This window comes from Myotis daubentonii, chromosome X (assembly GCF_963259705.1).
Source record: "Myotis daubentonii chromosome X, mMyoDau2.1, whole genome shotgun sequence".
Classification (NCBI taxonomy): domain Eukaryota; kingdom Metazoa; phylum Chordata; class Mammalia; order Chiroptera; family Vespertilionidae; genus Myotis; species Myotis daubentonii.
This window is the reverse complement of record NC_081861.1, coordinates 14,535,270-14,549,586: the sequence shown is the minus strand read 5'-3', so window position 1 is coordinate 14,549,586 and position 14,317 is coordinate 14,535,270. Positions and strand designations below refer to the sequence as shown.

Sequence of the window (14,317 nt, the reverse complement as noted above, 5' to 3'; positions counted from 1 at the left end):
AAGAATAAGGTGCCAGTGTGCTGCAGTGAGGGCCCTCCTTGCTGTGTCCTCACATGGTGGAAGTAGCGTGCATCTCTCTGGAGACTCTTTATAAGGTGCTACTCCCATCCCTGAGGGCTCAGCCATCATAACCTAAGCACATTCCAAAGGCCCAACCTCCTAATGTTGTCATCTTTAGGGGTTAGGGTTTAAACATCAGCCTTTTAGGAGGACACAAGCATTCAAACTATAGTACTCCCTTCTGGACAGTGCCCTCCTGACCCCAAAACCCATAAAGGGTCTCCTGCTGTGAGGGACTCTTCTCTTCCTCAGCCCAGTCCAGGCCCTATCCAGTAATGCTCCTTGTGTATTGCTGCCTCTCTTGGTCAGGTCTTCTTTCTTGATCAGCCCCCAGTCATAGGTGAGGCCCACGGTGGTGACCAGGACATAGGAGTGGTCATTGCGTCTACTTCCCTCCCATCAATGCCAAATACCAGCTGCACGCACTGGAGACTTGGATGAAGATCTCAGGGAAGCGGTCCTGGTACTCTTTGATGACACTATTCAGCATTTCTGCCTTTGTGATCCGTTCTTTTGCAAGATACCTTAGGAGCAGGATGGTGAGCAATGAGCACAGATTTCCCAACAATGTCCTCCTGGTCACACTTGTGTGGGTGATCGCCACAAAGGGCAACTGTGTCCCCGAGGATGAAATCTGGGAAGCCCTGCAGGTCATGGGCTTGCATGATGGGAAGGAACATTGGATCTATGGGGATCCCACGGGGGCTCCTCACCAACATTTGGCTGCAGGAACAGTACCTGCTGTACCTGCAGGTGCCCAACAGTGATCAGGAACACCACAAGTTCCTGTGGGGTCTCAGGGCCCATGCTGAGACCACCAAGTCCAAAGTCCTTAAATTTTTGTTCAGGGATTATAGAAAAGGGATCCTAGTTCCATCCCATCCCTGCCTGAAGAGGCTATGAGTGGCGAGGAAGAGGGGGCCTGAGCCAAGTTGCACCCGGGCACGTTTCAGGCCCATGTCTGGCCCCTTCTCCAGCTGGGCAAGATGTGAGGCTAATTCTTCACTCTGCATTTGAGAAGAGGGAAGTCCACGTTCTAGGTTGTGAGGCCCAGGGCAAGTTGTGGGGAAAATGGTTGTAGCATCTTTTGGTACCTGTGATGATTTAGAAATTTATCCTTGTTTTCTATGGGAATTTTTCAAATGTTGTTTCTTTTCATAGAAGGTTTCACGAGCTCTTTATCTGACCTTCAATTCTGAATGATAGCTTTGCTGGGTAAAGTAATCTTGGTTGTAGGTTCTTGGTATTCATCACTTTGGATATTTCTTGCCACTCCCTTCTGGCCTGCATCGTTTCTGTTGAGAAATCAGCTGACAGTCAGATAAAGAGCTTCACAGATAAGAAAAAGCTAAAGGAGTTCATCACCACCAAACCAGTATTATATGAAATGCTGAAAGGTATCCTTTAAGAAGAGGAAGAAGAAAAAGGTGAAGATACAAATTGTGAACAACAAATACACATCTATCAACAAGTGAATCTAAAAATCAAGTGAATAAATAATCTGATGAACAGAATAAACTGGTGAATATAATAGAACCAGAGGCATAGAAAGGGAGTGGACTGACTATTCTCAGGGGAGAAGGGGTGTGGGGGTGCAGGAAGACACTGGACAAAAACCGTACACCTATGGATAAAGACAGTGGGGGGAGGAGGGTAAGGGCAGAGGGTGGGGTGGGAACCGTGTGGAGTGGAGCTATGGGGGGAAAGAGAGGAACAACTGTAATAATATGAACAATAAAGATTTAATTAAAAATAATAATATTAAAACAATAAAAATTAAAAATAAAAAAGACGGTTTTGCAAGCTTCAGCATCTAAGTTTGTGAATGACATTGACCAAACCTGTATTTGTACTACCCAGTTCAAAAGTGATCCTGCACCATACGAGGTCCTGTGGGGTCCCTGGGGCCCATGCTGAAAGCAGCAAGTTGAAAGTCCTGAAATATTAGCTCAGGGCCAATAGCAAGGATCCCAGTTTCTTCCTATCCCTGTTGGAAGGGTTGGAGAGCAAAGAAGAACAAAGGGTCTTATGGGGTTTCTTCACCAGCTTAGTTGACACTGTGGAAACTGTGGGTTCTAAAGGTTAGCTGCTACTGAATATGCTGAGCAGCAGCAGGGATTTGGGGAGGTGTGGGATTGTGGTTGTCTGTCGACATTTCCCTTGTCCACTGCAGGTGTTTTCACTTTTTAATCCACACTCATAATAATCCTTCTTCTCAGCCCCTGACACATCCTGGGAGCTACAGCGCCCTCCGCAGCATCGGTCCTGGTACTGCAGCATCTCTGCAAGGGGTGTGAGGCCCTCCTGGGTGAGGACTTTGGTGTCCACTGGCTTCAGAACAGAGGGCACGACAGCATCCATCTCCTGGTGCTCCTGTCAGCTCTAGGGGCCCTGGGTGGGGCTCTCGGCTGAGCATATGCCTCCACCTGCCTGGGCAATCCAGGGAGTTAGAGCCTAGGTCTGAGGGACACAGACTGAGGGACACAGACTGAAGTCCACAGAGGGAGGGAGTCCTGGTGTGGTCAGATGGAGGAGGGAACAGAGACAGGACTTCCAGGCCCCTAGATCTGCTCTCTGCCCCTGCTCTCAGGAGCAGGGGAACCCAGAGAGCCAGTCCGGAAGTTCCGCACACTGACTTGCTCCCCGGAAGTCTGAGAGAGGAGAGCACCATCTTTGGGAGGCCGGCTTCAGGTCCGTGGAGGGCAGGAGCCCAGGGCTGCAGAGTCCAGGTATGACCCTGATGGACGATGGAGGCCCCGGGACCAGGGAGGCCCTCCTGTCAGCACTGAGAGTCCTCGGTGGGTCGTCTTACTGGAAACTACTCCCTGCCCCCTTCCCTGACCTCCTCAGAGAACGGGGGAGGGGCGGGAGGACAGGCGCTGAGGGGGTGCAATCTCAGGTCTGCACCAGCGGGCCCAGGCTCTGCCTGGAATCAGGGTGAGGACCAGACGGAGGTGCCCGGGAGCTAGTTCAGCCCCTGCCGGGAGCCCTGGGGAGTGAGGCCCACAGGCCTGCCCTGGGGTCTCGGGGTGAGGGCCTCCGTGTGGGGGTCCGGCCTCCCGGTTCACAGAGGGAGGGTCCCAGGACCTGCAGGCCTCACGGTGAGGCCGTGGGGGGGACAAGATGACTCTGGTCCAGAGCAGTCAGTCCCGGGAGCCCCAAGGCTCGGGATGACCCCAAGCAGCGAGGCCTGACTTCCCGGTCCTCCAGGTCTGAGACCCTCGGGCGGCTCCATGTCAAGGCAGCGTCTCAGGGTGTCCAGGACCTGCCTGGCGTCAGTGTGGGGACCCTGAGGGAGACTGGGTGCCTGGCCCCAGAACAGTGTCCACCTGGCAGGCCTCCTGGGGTGGGGGAGGGGTGCTTTCACACATTGTGCTTTGTGATTTCTGCATTGGGTCTGAGAGACAGGGAGGGTTTGGTAGAAGGAGCAACGCTTCATGCAGCACAGGGGGGACCCCAGGTCCTGCTGCTATCAAGCTGAGGACCCTGAGGGAGATTGGGGGCCTGGACCCCAGAACAGTGTCCATTGGGCAGGCCTCCTGGGGTGGGGGAGGGGTGCTCTCACGCATTGTGCTTTGTGAATTCTGCATTGGGTTTGATAGAAACAGGGGGTGGGGGGGGTTCGTAGAAGGAGCAGGGCTTCAGGTGTAGTTGGTGGGGGGCAGGCCGTGCTGCTGTGAAGTTGAGGACACTGGGGGAGATTGGGGGCCCGCTCCAAATCCCTGCTGTAGCTCTGTGACTTTACTGAAAGGAAACATGTAGAACACAATGTTTCCATAGTGCCTGGTGGTCTGGGGAAGAGGCACCATGGGAAGTGGGGGCAGGGGAGGCAGTTAGGGTCTGATACTCCCCCAGGAACCACGGCTCTGCAGCGCCCCCTCTGGGAACCGTGATGTGACCACAGTGTCCAAGCCAGGGCTGTGAGGACCCTCCAATAGGGACTGAGGGCTCCAGCCACCCACACAGAGGGCCCACCCCGGGACCCAGGCTGGTGCTCCTGTCAGATCCGGGTACCTCAGGCAGGTCTGTCTGGCTGCGCAATCCCTCCCACCTCCCGGACTCTAGGACCCAGAGGGACTTGGGGAGGCCTGCCTCCTGGGGTGGGGGAGGGGTGCTCTCATGCATTGTGCTTTGTGATTTCTGCATTGGGTCTGAGAGACACTGGGGGGTTTGGTAGAAGGAGCAGGGCTGCAGGCAGCACAGGGGGGACCCCAGATCCTGCTGCTGTCAAGTTGAGGACCCTGAGGGAGATTGGGGGGCCTGGACCCCAGAATCCTCAGTCCTGGGAGGACCTGTGGGCGGGGTACTACAGGATGGGGTGACTTCTGCATCAGGTGTGAGACTCTGGGATATGGTGTAAGGGGCAGAGCCACAGGTCCGCTGAAGGAGAACAGATGGGACCCAGGACCCCACAATATAGGAGACCCCATAAAGGGCCTCCCCTGCTACTAGCCATGGGAGACCCCATGTCAGATGACCCCTTGAGGTATCTCCTGACTTCCGCATGCAGGTCTGAGATATGTTGGTGTTCACTGTAAGGAGCACAGCCACAGGATGAAGGAGGGCACCCTGAACCCCACAACCAGGGGACCCCATAAACCCTACCCTGCTATCAGCCTTGGGATGTTCCCTGGTAAAAGACCAAGTGCCAAGTTTCCTGACTTCTGTATCCAGGACTGAGTGAGACTTAGGACTTGGTGAAAAGTGTAGGGAATCACACTTCTAGGAATATTTCCCTAAGAAACCGGAAATACCAATGAGAAAGAATGTATGCACCCCTATGTTCATAGCAGCACAATTTAGGATAGCTAAGATGTGGAAACAGCCAGGTGCCCATCAATGACCTGATGAAAAAGCAGTGGTACCTGTATGCCATGGAATACTATGCAGCTGTATAAAGGGAAGGGTCTCTTACCCTTTGAGACAGCATGGAGGGACCTGGAGAGTATTGTGCTAAGTGAAATAAGCCAGTCAAAGGAAGATAAATATCACATGGTCACACTCATATGTGGAATCAAAGTTACAAAGTAAACTGATGAACCAAATAGATACAGACACATGCAAGCATGGGACAGATTGGGGAATCTCAGAGGGAAGGTGGGGAGGGTGGGAAGTAATCAACCAAGAACCTTGTGTGCATATATGCATGGCCCATGGACACAGACAATTGGGTGGTGAGGGCGGGGCAAGAGGACAGGGGTGGGGTGGAGGGGGTCATTTGTAATCTATAATAATAAAATCATTATATGCTAATTAGACTGGACACCCTTCTGGACGTCATTCCTCAGGAAGCCAGGGCCAGAAACCAGGGCTGTGAAGGAAGCCCAGGTCTCAGGTGCAAAGAGGGAAGCTGGTGCCGACAGCCAGGGCAAGGAAGGCCTACTCTTGCCTAAATTTCGTGCATCAGGCCTCTAGTTCTTTCAACAATAAAGAATTATTATAAAATTAAAAAAAATAAAAATAAGAAGGCCATATAGCGAATCAGGTGCACAGAGGGGAGAGCAGTAGTACTACCTACCAGGGGTGTGCAAACTTTTTGACTCGAGGGCCACAATGGGTTCTTAAACTGGCCTGGAGGGCTGGAAAAAAAACATGGATGGAGTGTTTGTGTGAACTAATATAAATTCAAAGTAAACATCATTACATAAAAGGGTACGTTCTTTTTTTTTTTTTTTTTTAGTTTTATTCATTTCAAAGGGGCCGGATCCGGCAAGCAGGCCGTAGTTTGCCCATGGCTGATCTAGACTCAAGTGGCATTTAATGCCTTCAAATCAGGGTCTCAGAACCTGGGGGTTTCATACACAAACCAGCCCCAGGAAGGCAGAGGAAGGACCCAGGACCTGCCAGGGTCATGATGGGGACCCTGTGTCAGGACAGAAGGGACCCAGGACTCCCAATGTAGAAGCTGCACAAAACTACACCTTGCTCTCTGCCTTGGAAGGCTACGGGGCTGGTGACTGCATGGGGGATCTCCTGACTTCAGCATTCAGGTCTGAGGGAGACTGGAAACTTGATAAGAACTGTAGGGCCTCCCTCGGGTCCACAGAAGGGATGCAGAAGCACTGCCCAGAGTCAAGGTGCTTTTCCTGACTTTTGCATCTGGGTCTGACAACCTCTGGGTTTCGGTGTAAGGAGCACGGTCTCAGGTGGGCAGAGGGAAGAGTCAAGGTGAGAACCCCCAGGGAGGACTGGGGGAATCTAGGAACCCTAACCGGAGAGGAGTCCACAGAAGTCTGCCCAGCTCAAAGTGTTGGGAGGTCCTATGGTAGATGACCATGCAGAGAGGAATCGCAGAAGCCCAGACCTGATGTCAGGCCTAAGCCCAGACCTGATTTCAGGCCTGGGAATTCAGGGGAATGACATATGTGGCAGAGGGGAGGACCCAGGTCATGCCCCGAGTCCAGGTGAACATGCAAAGGGAAGACTGAGGGACCCGGGACCCCACAACAGAGATGCCCCACATTACCCCTACTGTGAACCCTGGGAGGCCCCGTGTCCATGTCCACATGGTCTCTTACTGACTTGGGCCTCTCAGGTTGACAGGAGGTTTCAGCTCCAGCCAGGAGTGACGGTGAGGATCCTGCAGGAAGACAAGCGGACTCCACCCCCTGAGCTCTGAGGGGTCAGGCTCCAGGTAGGCAAAGAAGGGCTGCAGGGCTCTGCCAGGATACCAGGGAAAAACCCAAGTTAGGACTCAGGAAGCCCCTAGCACACCTTGAAGTATGTATGCCTGAGGCTTGGCCAAGGCCATAAGTGTCCGCAGTGTCCGTCTTCCTATCAGCAGCACCTGGAATCCTCATGGTAGGCCTGTGGATTTGGGTTGCTTCCAAACTTCTACCTTAGGAGTGGCAAAGGGAGGTAAGGGCATTTTCCTGAAGGTGCTGGATTCAGGGCAACATGGGAGGTGTGCCAGGCAATGCTGGTAATTAAAGTGTGGGTCTTGAGGCAGGATGGTGGTACCTCCCACCCCAGTAAACACAGGGACCGGCTGGCTTAGGCTCTGCTGGCACAACTGGCACACTCGGCACGATAGTCAATGTGGTGTGTCTTAAAGTCCACCTTGGAGGTCTCAGAGAGATGGTGGGCATGGCCTGCAGTATTCACTCTCTGTTCAGCAGAAGGGAAAGGTCCCAGGCACTCTCCCAGTGTGCATGGGTTGTGTGGAAGGAGGATACCACACTCCAAACAGTGGGTGCCTTGAACCCAGTCTGTGCTGCTATCAGCCCTGGGTAAGGCTCGGCATGGGTCGGCAGACGTAGTTCCTCCAAAGGTTTGTCTCAGGGCACTTGGCCTGCAGGGCACAGACCCAGGTCAGCACAGGGTGGGGGCCCAGGCCATCCAGCCCAGGTAGGGACCAGAAGGTGCGGGCAGGGCACAAAAGAGCAGAACTCCGCCCCTGTCAACTGTCCTGGGTGACCACACAATTGGTTTCCGGAAGTGATGTCACTGACTCACGGACTTCCGCCTGAGAAGTCTGAGGGAGCTGAGCGCCATCTTTGGGAGGCCGGCTTCGGGTCGGTAGACGGCACAGGCGCTGAGGGGAGCCTCCTCAGGTCGGCAGGGCCCAGGCTCTACCTGGGATCAGGGTGAGGACCAGACGGAGGTGCCCGGGGAGCTAGTATAGCCCCTGCCGGGAGCCCTGGGGAGTGAGGCCCACAGGCCTCCCCTGGGGTCTCGGTGGTGACGGCCTCCGTGCGGGGGGTCCGGCCTCCCGGTTAAAAGAGGGAGGGTCCCAGGACCTGCAGGCCTCATGGTGAGACCGTGGGGAGGATATGGTGACTCTGGGCCAGAGCAGTCAGTCCTGGGAGCCCCAAGGCGCGGGGTGCCCACGAGTGGTCAGGACTGACTTCCGGGTCCTCGTGGTCTGAGACCTTCGGGCGGCTCCGTGTCATGGCAGCGTCTCAGGTCGGCAGAGGGGGTCTGGACCTGCCCGGAGTCAGTGTGGGGACCCTGAGGGAGACTGGGGGCCTGGACCCCAGAACAGTGTCCATCGGGCAGGCCTCCTGGGGTGGGGGAGTGGTGAGCTCACGCATTGTGATTTGTGATTTCTGCATTGGGTCTGAGAGACACTGGGGGGTTTGGTAGAAGGAGCAGGGCTTCAGGCTGCACAGGGACCCCCAGGTCCTGCTGCTGTCAAGTTGAGGACCCTGAGGGCGATTGGGGGCCCTGAACCTGAGAATCCTCAGTCCTGGGAGGACCAGAGTGGGCGGGGTACTACAGGATGGGGTGACTTCTGCATCAGGGGTGAGAGACTGGGGTTTGGTGTAAGGAGCAGAGCCACAGGTCGGCTGAAGAAGGGAAGACGGGGACCAGAACCCCACAATATAGGGGACCCCATATAGGGCCTCCCCTGCTATGAGCCATGGATGAGCCCAAGTCAAATAACCCTGTGAGGTGTCTCCTGACTTCCGCTTGCAGGTCAGAGGGAGACTGGAAACTTGATAAATCATGGAAGGCCTCCCTCAGGTCCACAGAAGGGATGCAGAAGCACTGCCCAGAGTCAAGGTGCTTTTCCTGACATTTGCATCTGGGTCTGACAGGCTCTGGGGTTCGGTGTAAGGAGCAGGGTCTCAGGTGGGCAGAGGGAAGAGTCAAGGTGAGGAACCACAGGGAGGACTGGGGGAAGCCAGGACCCCTAACTGGAAGGGAGTCCACAGAAGTCTGCCCTGCTCAAAGTGTTGGGAGGCCCTATGGTGGATGACCATGCAGAGAGGACCCGAAGAAGGCCAGACCTGATGTCAGCCCTTGGAATTCAGGGGAATGACATATTTGGCAGAGGGGAGGACCCGGGTCTTGCCTGGAATCAAGGTGAACATGCAAAGGGAAGACTGAGGGACCAGGGACCCCACAACAGAGATGCCCCACATTACCCCTACTGTGAACCATTGGAGGTCCCCGGCCCATGACCACATGCTCTCTCCCTGACTTGGGCCTCTCAGGTTGACAGGAGGTTCCAGTTCCTGCCAGGAGTCTCGGTGAGGATCCTGCAGGAAAACAAGCGGACTCCACCGCCTGAGCTCTGAGGGGTCAGGCTCCAGGTAGGCAAAGAAGGGGGCTGCAGGGCTCTGCCAGGATACCAGGTGAGGACCCGAGTTAGGACTCAGGAAGCCCCCTAGCACTCCTTGAAGTATGTATGCCTGAGGCTTGGCCAGGGCCATAAGTGTCCACAGCGTGCCTGGTCCTGCCAGCAGCACCTGCAAGCCTCATGGTAGGCCTGTGGATTTGGGTTGCTTCCAGACTTCTACCTTAGGAGTGGCAAAGGGAGGTGAGGGCATTGTCCTGAAGGTTCTGGATTCAGGGCAACATGGGAGGTGTGCCAGGCAATGCTGGTAATTAAAGTGTGGGTCTTGAGGCAGGATGATGGTACTTCCCACTCCAGTTAACACAGGGACCGGCTGGCTTAGGCTCTGCTGGCACAACTGGGCAGGATAGTTACTGTGGTATCTTGACGTCCCCTTTGGAGGTCACAAGAAATGGTGGACATGGCCTCCAGTATTCATTCTCAGTTCATGGGAAGGGAAAGGTCCCAGGCACTCTCCGAGTAAGCCTAGGTAGCACAGTGAGGAAAGAGGATACCACACTCCAGACAATGGGTGCCCTGAACCCAGACTGTGCTGCTGTCAGCCCTGGGAAAGGCCTGGCATGGGTCGGCAGAGGTGGTTCCTCCTCACGTTTGTCTGAGGGCACTCTGGAAGGACAGGGCCTTGGTCAGAGGGAATGGCTTCAGTTCATGCAAAGATGAGCTGAGGTTGTAGAAGGGTCATAAAGGTGTGAATGTTTTCTTGTGGGAAACTGCAGCTCTGTGCTCCCTGAGAAAAGAAGAGAGCCCTCAGCATCAGGGAGTGTCCTGACCTCAGCATCCAGATTCCCCAGGCAGGGGGTACCTGGGTGTGACATGCTCCCGGTTTCCACATGCCTGCTCCTCCTGAGCTTTTCTCACTGAGGACAGTTATTCATGGTGAAATCAGGTCAGCTGGATTCAGACCCAGGCCAGGCCAGGAAGAAAGGCAAGTATCCTGAGGCAAGACTACGGGCACTCTACCCGGAATGGATGGGCCCATGCCCTGGTTTCAGTTGTGTGGGCACCTGCACAGGGGTGGGGGCAGATGGAGCTCGTGTTCACTTTTGTCTCAGAGCTATCAGCAAGGTGAGGACCTTGGTGTGAGACCATACGTTGTATCATCCCCAGGATCCAAATTCTGTCAACAGAGACGAACCCTAGTTCCTGCCAAGAATCAAGGTGAGCACTGAGGGGAAGCAGAGCACATGGGAACCCAGACTTAACCTGCCTCCTCTGTCAGCAATGGGGAAACTCGGAATAGTGCCTGGATTAGCTCAGCTCACTTCCTACTCCTGTACCTCAGGGAGGTGAAGCCAAAGTCTAAGTAGATTGGGCTCAGTCAGCAGAGAGAGAGTGGTCTGAAACCCTGCAGTGCGTCATGGTGAGAAGGGATTAGAGCCTTAACCCAGGATAGATGGACCCAAATCTTCAGTCACCCCTTCTTGATCCTCCGGGAGAGGAACCCCCTCATTTTCTTCCCTCAAGTGTTAGGTGTGTGTGGTCTTGTTCTGAGAGTTTGACCTCAGGCCAGCAGAAGGCAGTGAGGGGCCAGGCCCTGGCAGGGGAAAGGTTTGGATCCTACATGTGCAAGGAGGAACCTCCCACCCACAACAGACGGGACCTCACAGAGTCCTGCTGCCCCTCCTGTCAGCATTGGGGTTCCAGGACTGTGATTGCCATGTGCATCCTGAGGTGCTCCGTTTTTCCCTCCAGCAGAGCCCCCGGATAGAAGGAAGTGAAGGCCTTGGTTTATGCTACATATTCTCAGGTCACAGAGCAGCAGGAGGCCAGGAAGTGCTAGGAATTAAGGTGAGGTTCCGACCATGAATATGTCCCCATGGCCTCCCCACCACTGTCAGAGGGGACCCCACATTGCCTGACACCTCCACATCGCACTGTCAGCTACAGAACCCTGTCCTGTGCCTTCTATACCCTGAGCAGTCATGTCACTTCCTTCTTCAGGCTCTTAGTGGGCAGGCTGATCAGGAGTGAGCCCTGTGAGGCCCATGTACACCCCTAAAGGGGAGAGCTGGAAGTCACCTTTGTCAGAGCCGCCTAGGTTGTGTTTCTCAGCTCATGCCTCTCATACTCCCCTTCCCCCAGGCCCGTGGGTCCTCCTTGCCCATCTTCTGCCCACACTCGGTCACTGTTCGAGCACGACTCATCATGCCTGGTCATCATATGAGTGAGCCGTGGAAGCCTGAGGAAGACCATGAGGACCCAATGGAGATCCCTGACATGTTGGTAGAGGAACTGTTCTGGGCTATGCAGGAGGAGGAGGTGGAGGATGAGGAGGAGGCCCTGTCTCTCTACTCCTCTCGGGCCTCCTCCCCCTCAGTCCTGTTTATAGACAGCCTAGAGGAGGTGTCTGCTGCTGAGACACCAAGTCCTCCCCAGAGTCTTCAGGGTGCCTCCCCCCATGCCATGGAAGCCTTGCCATGGAGACACGCTGAAGATGAGAGCTCCAGCAGCCAAGATGAGGAGGGTCCAAACGCTGAGGGAGGCCCTGATGAAGATGCCGATTCCTTGCTCCACAAAGCACTGCATTTGAAGATGATAGAAATGGTGGAGTTTCTACTCCTTAAGTATCGTGCAAAGGAGCCGACCACAAAGGCAGAAATGCTGAGTAGTGTCATCAAAGAGCACCAGGACCACTTTCCTGAGCTCTTCAGTGCAGCCACTGAATGCATCCAGTTGGGTTTTGGTATTGTGGTGGAAGAAATGGACCCCAGTACTCACACCTATGTCCTGGCCACTGCCTTGGGGCTCAGCTATGATGGGATGGTGAGCAATGGGCACAGATATCCCAACACAGGCCTCCTGGTCACAGTTCTGTGGGTGATCGCCTCAGAGGGTGATTGTGCCCCTGAGGAAAAAGTGTGGGAAGCACTGAATGTTGTAGGGGTGTATGATGGGAAGGAGCATTGGCTCTATGGGGAGCCCAGGGAGCTCATCACCAAAATTTGGGTCCAGGAACAGTACCTGCTGTACCGCCAGGTGCCCAATAGTGATCCTGCATGCTATGAGTTCCTGTGGGGTCCCCGAGCACATGCAGAGACTACCATGATGAAAACCCTCCAGTTTGTGCTCAGGGTTAATGACAGGGATCCCTATTCCCTTTCATCACTGCTTGAAGGGCCTGAGTACAATGACAACCACTATGCCTGAGCCAGAGTTGAATCCAGGCACTTTTCAGGCCCATGAGCATTAACTTCTTTTGCTGGGCATGAAGTGCATCCAATTTTCAACTCTATGCTTGAGAAGAAACTAATAGTGAGGCCCAGGGAAAGGTTTGGGCTCCTATTATGATTGAGAAAGGTATGATTTATTATTTTCGGATTTTTAGGGAAATTTTTGAATGTCCCTTTTCATAGAAGGTTTCATAAACTTTTAGCATGTAAGTTTGTAAATGACATTGATAACATTATATATTTCTACATGTCCAGCTCAAGAGTAAGAGATTTGCTCTTGTATAACAAAAATTGGGACACGTCCCATCCTACTTTGTGATCCCAAAATAGATAACATGGCATTATAAAAGGATTTCCTTGGAAATGTGTCAGAACTCGGCAGTACAATCAATGGAGTTAATAAATAGAAAAATAATAGCAAAAGGTTGTTAATTTTTGATTCTTATCTCTTCTCGTCTGTCTTTGCATGAAACAACTTATCTAAGGATCCTTGGTTCCGGCAAGAAAGTGGAGGGATTTCATCTGCATAAAGAGGACCCCTGCTCAGTGGTTCATTTAATCCCCAGACATTCACTGAGCCTATGTCCTCTGGAAGATCCTGTGTTAGTAGTGGGGACACCAACATAAGCAGGGCACACCCACCCACAGAATGATAGTGTAGGAGCTGAAGTCATATAAGGAAGGGGTTAGGTGTCCCCTAAATCTTACAAACAAGTAACAGAACAGGTGAGGTGGTGGGCCTCCAGGGAACAGCACTCAATTTTGAAGGGCCTTCATTTTTACCACAGCGTAGTTGCAACAGCATGGTGGAACTGGAGAGCATTATGCTAAGCGAAATAAGCCAGTCAGAGAAAGATAAATATCACATGATCTCACTCATTTATGGAATAAAATGAACAACAAACGGATGAACAAAAACATCCAAATACAGAGAAGCATCAATCAGACCATCAAACCTCAGAGGGAAGGTAGGGGAGGGTGGAGGTAAGGGGGAGAGATCAACCAAAGGACTTGTATGCAAGCATATAGGCCTAACCAAGGGACACAGACGCCAGGGGGGTGAGGGTATGAGTGGGGGGGTGGAGGAGGGCAATGGGGGGATAAGGACACATATGTAATACCTTAATTAAAAAATGATGTGCATGGCCTGAGCCAGGGTGTTAGGGAAACTGATTCCCTCTGCTGGTGTTGATTGTAAAGAAGCTGGGGGTGGTAGCAGCACATTGTGTGTCTTGGGTGTGAGAGGGAAGTGTGAAGTGGAAAATTGTCCTGACCTGTTCCTTTGGGATCATGGATAAACCAGAGGGAAATCTCCACCTGGTTAGGAAGGGTGGTTCCTGCACACAGTCTCAGTGTCATTGGACAGTATGAGCACTAGGCGTGTGATACCCATCATCTGCACAGATTTCTACAGATATACAGTTACTGAGCCATGAGAAACATGATGGCCTGGGAGCGCCATAGCCCACAGCCTAATTGGGATTGAATGTTAATGATCTTGAGTGTGATCTGGCCAATCATTATCCAGGGGTAGATTTTGGGTGGGGGTGAAATGAATGAAAGCATTTGGATGACAGAGCAGCTTGGACAGAGGGAAAGAGTTCTAACTAGATTCTCTTTCTGGCATCTTTGTGTGTGTCCAGCTGGGAAGGCTCCCCACACCTGAATGTCAGCATACATCCATGAATTGGGTATCCTCTTTGGCCGATTGGGTGTTCTATGCCCTACTGAACTGCACATTCTCTAATATGACCTTAATAACAAACAAGTAATCACAGTGCCAGAGGCGAGAGTGGAAGTATCTGGGATAAAAACGATATTAGAAATAACTGCCATTCATTACAGATTCAATCTCCACCAGGCAATGTGCACGGTAGTTTACAAACACTCCACACATCGCTGCAGTCCTATAAGACAGGGCTTATCAGACCCACTTACTTCACAGAGGAAGAACCTGATGCCCAATGGGCCAGCTAATTTTCCCAGGAACACATGGCTAGTAAGT

The 14,317-nt window shown here is 53.1% G+C and overlaps 1 protein-coding gene across 1 annotated transcript; it reads left to right on the top strand.

The window, feature by feature from the left end:
• The first annotated feature begins 747 nt into the window (after positions 1-747).
• Positions 748-12,351, top strand: LOC132223385 (melanoma-associated antigen 4-like). The gene is made up of 2 exons (XM_059678616.1): positions 748-888; positions 11,225-12,351. The coding sequence occupies exons 1-2, from the start codon at positions 748-750 to the stop codon at positions 12,287-12,289; spliced, it is 1,206 nt and encodes a 401-aa protein (XP_059534599.1). The 3' UTR covers positions 12,290-12,351.
• The last annotated feature ends 1,966 nt before the right edge of the window (positions 12,352-14,317 follow it).

Excerpts from the sequence above, each read along its gene's own strand:
- LOC132223385 (XM_059678616.1), top strand. The coding sequence starts at position 748 with ATGGGGATCCCACGGGGGCTCCTCACCAACATTTGGCTGCAGGAACAG. Across the intron at positions 889-11,224 it reads CTGAGACCACCAAGTCCAAA|GCCCGTGGGTCCTCCTTGCC; the intron begins GTCCTTAAATTT and ends CCCTTCCCCCAG.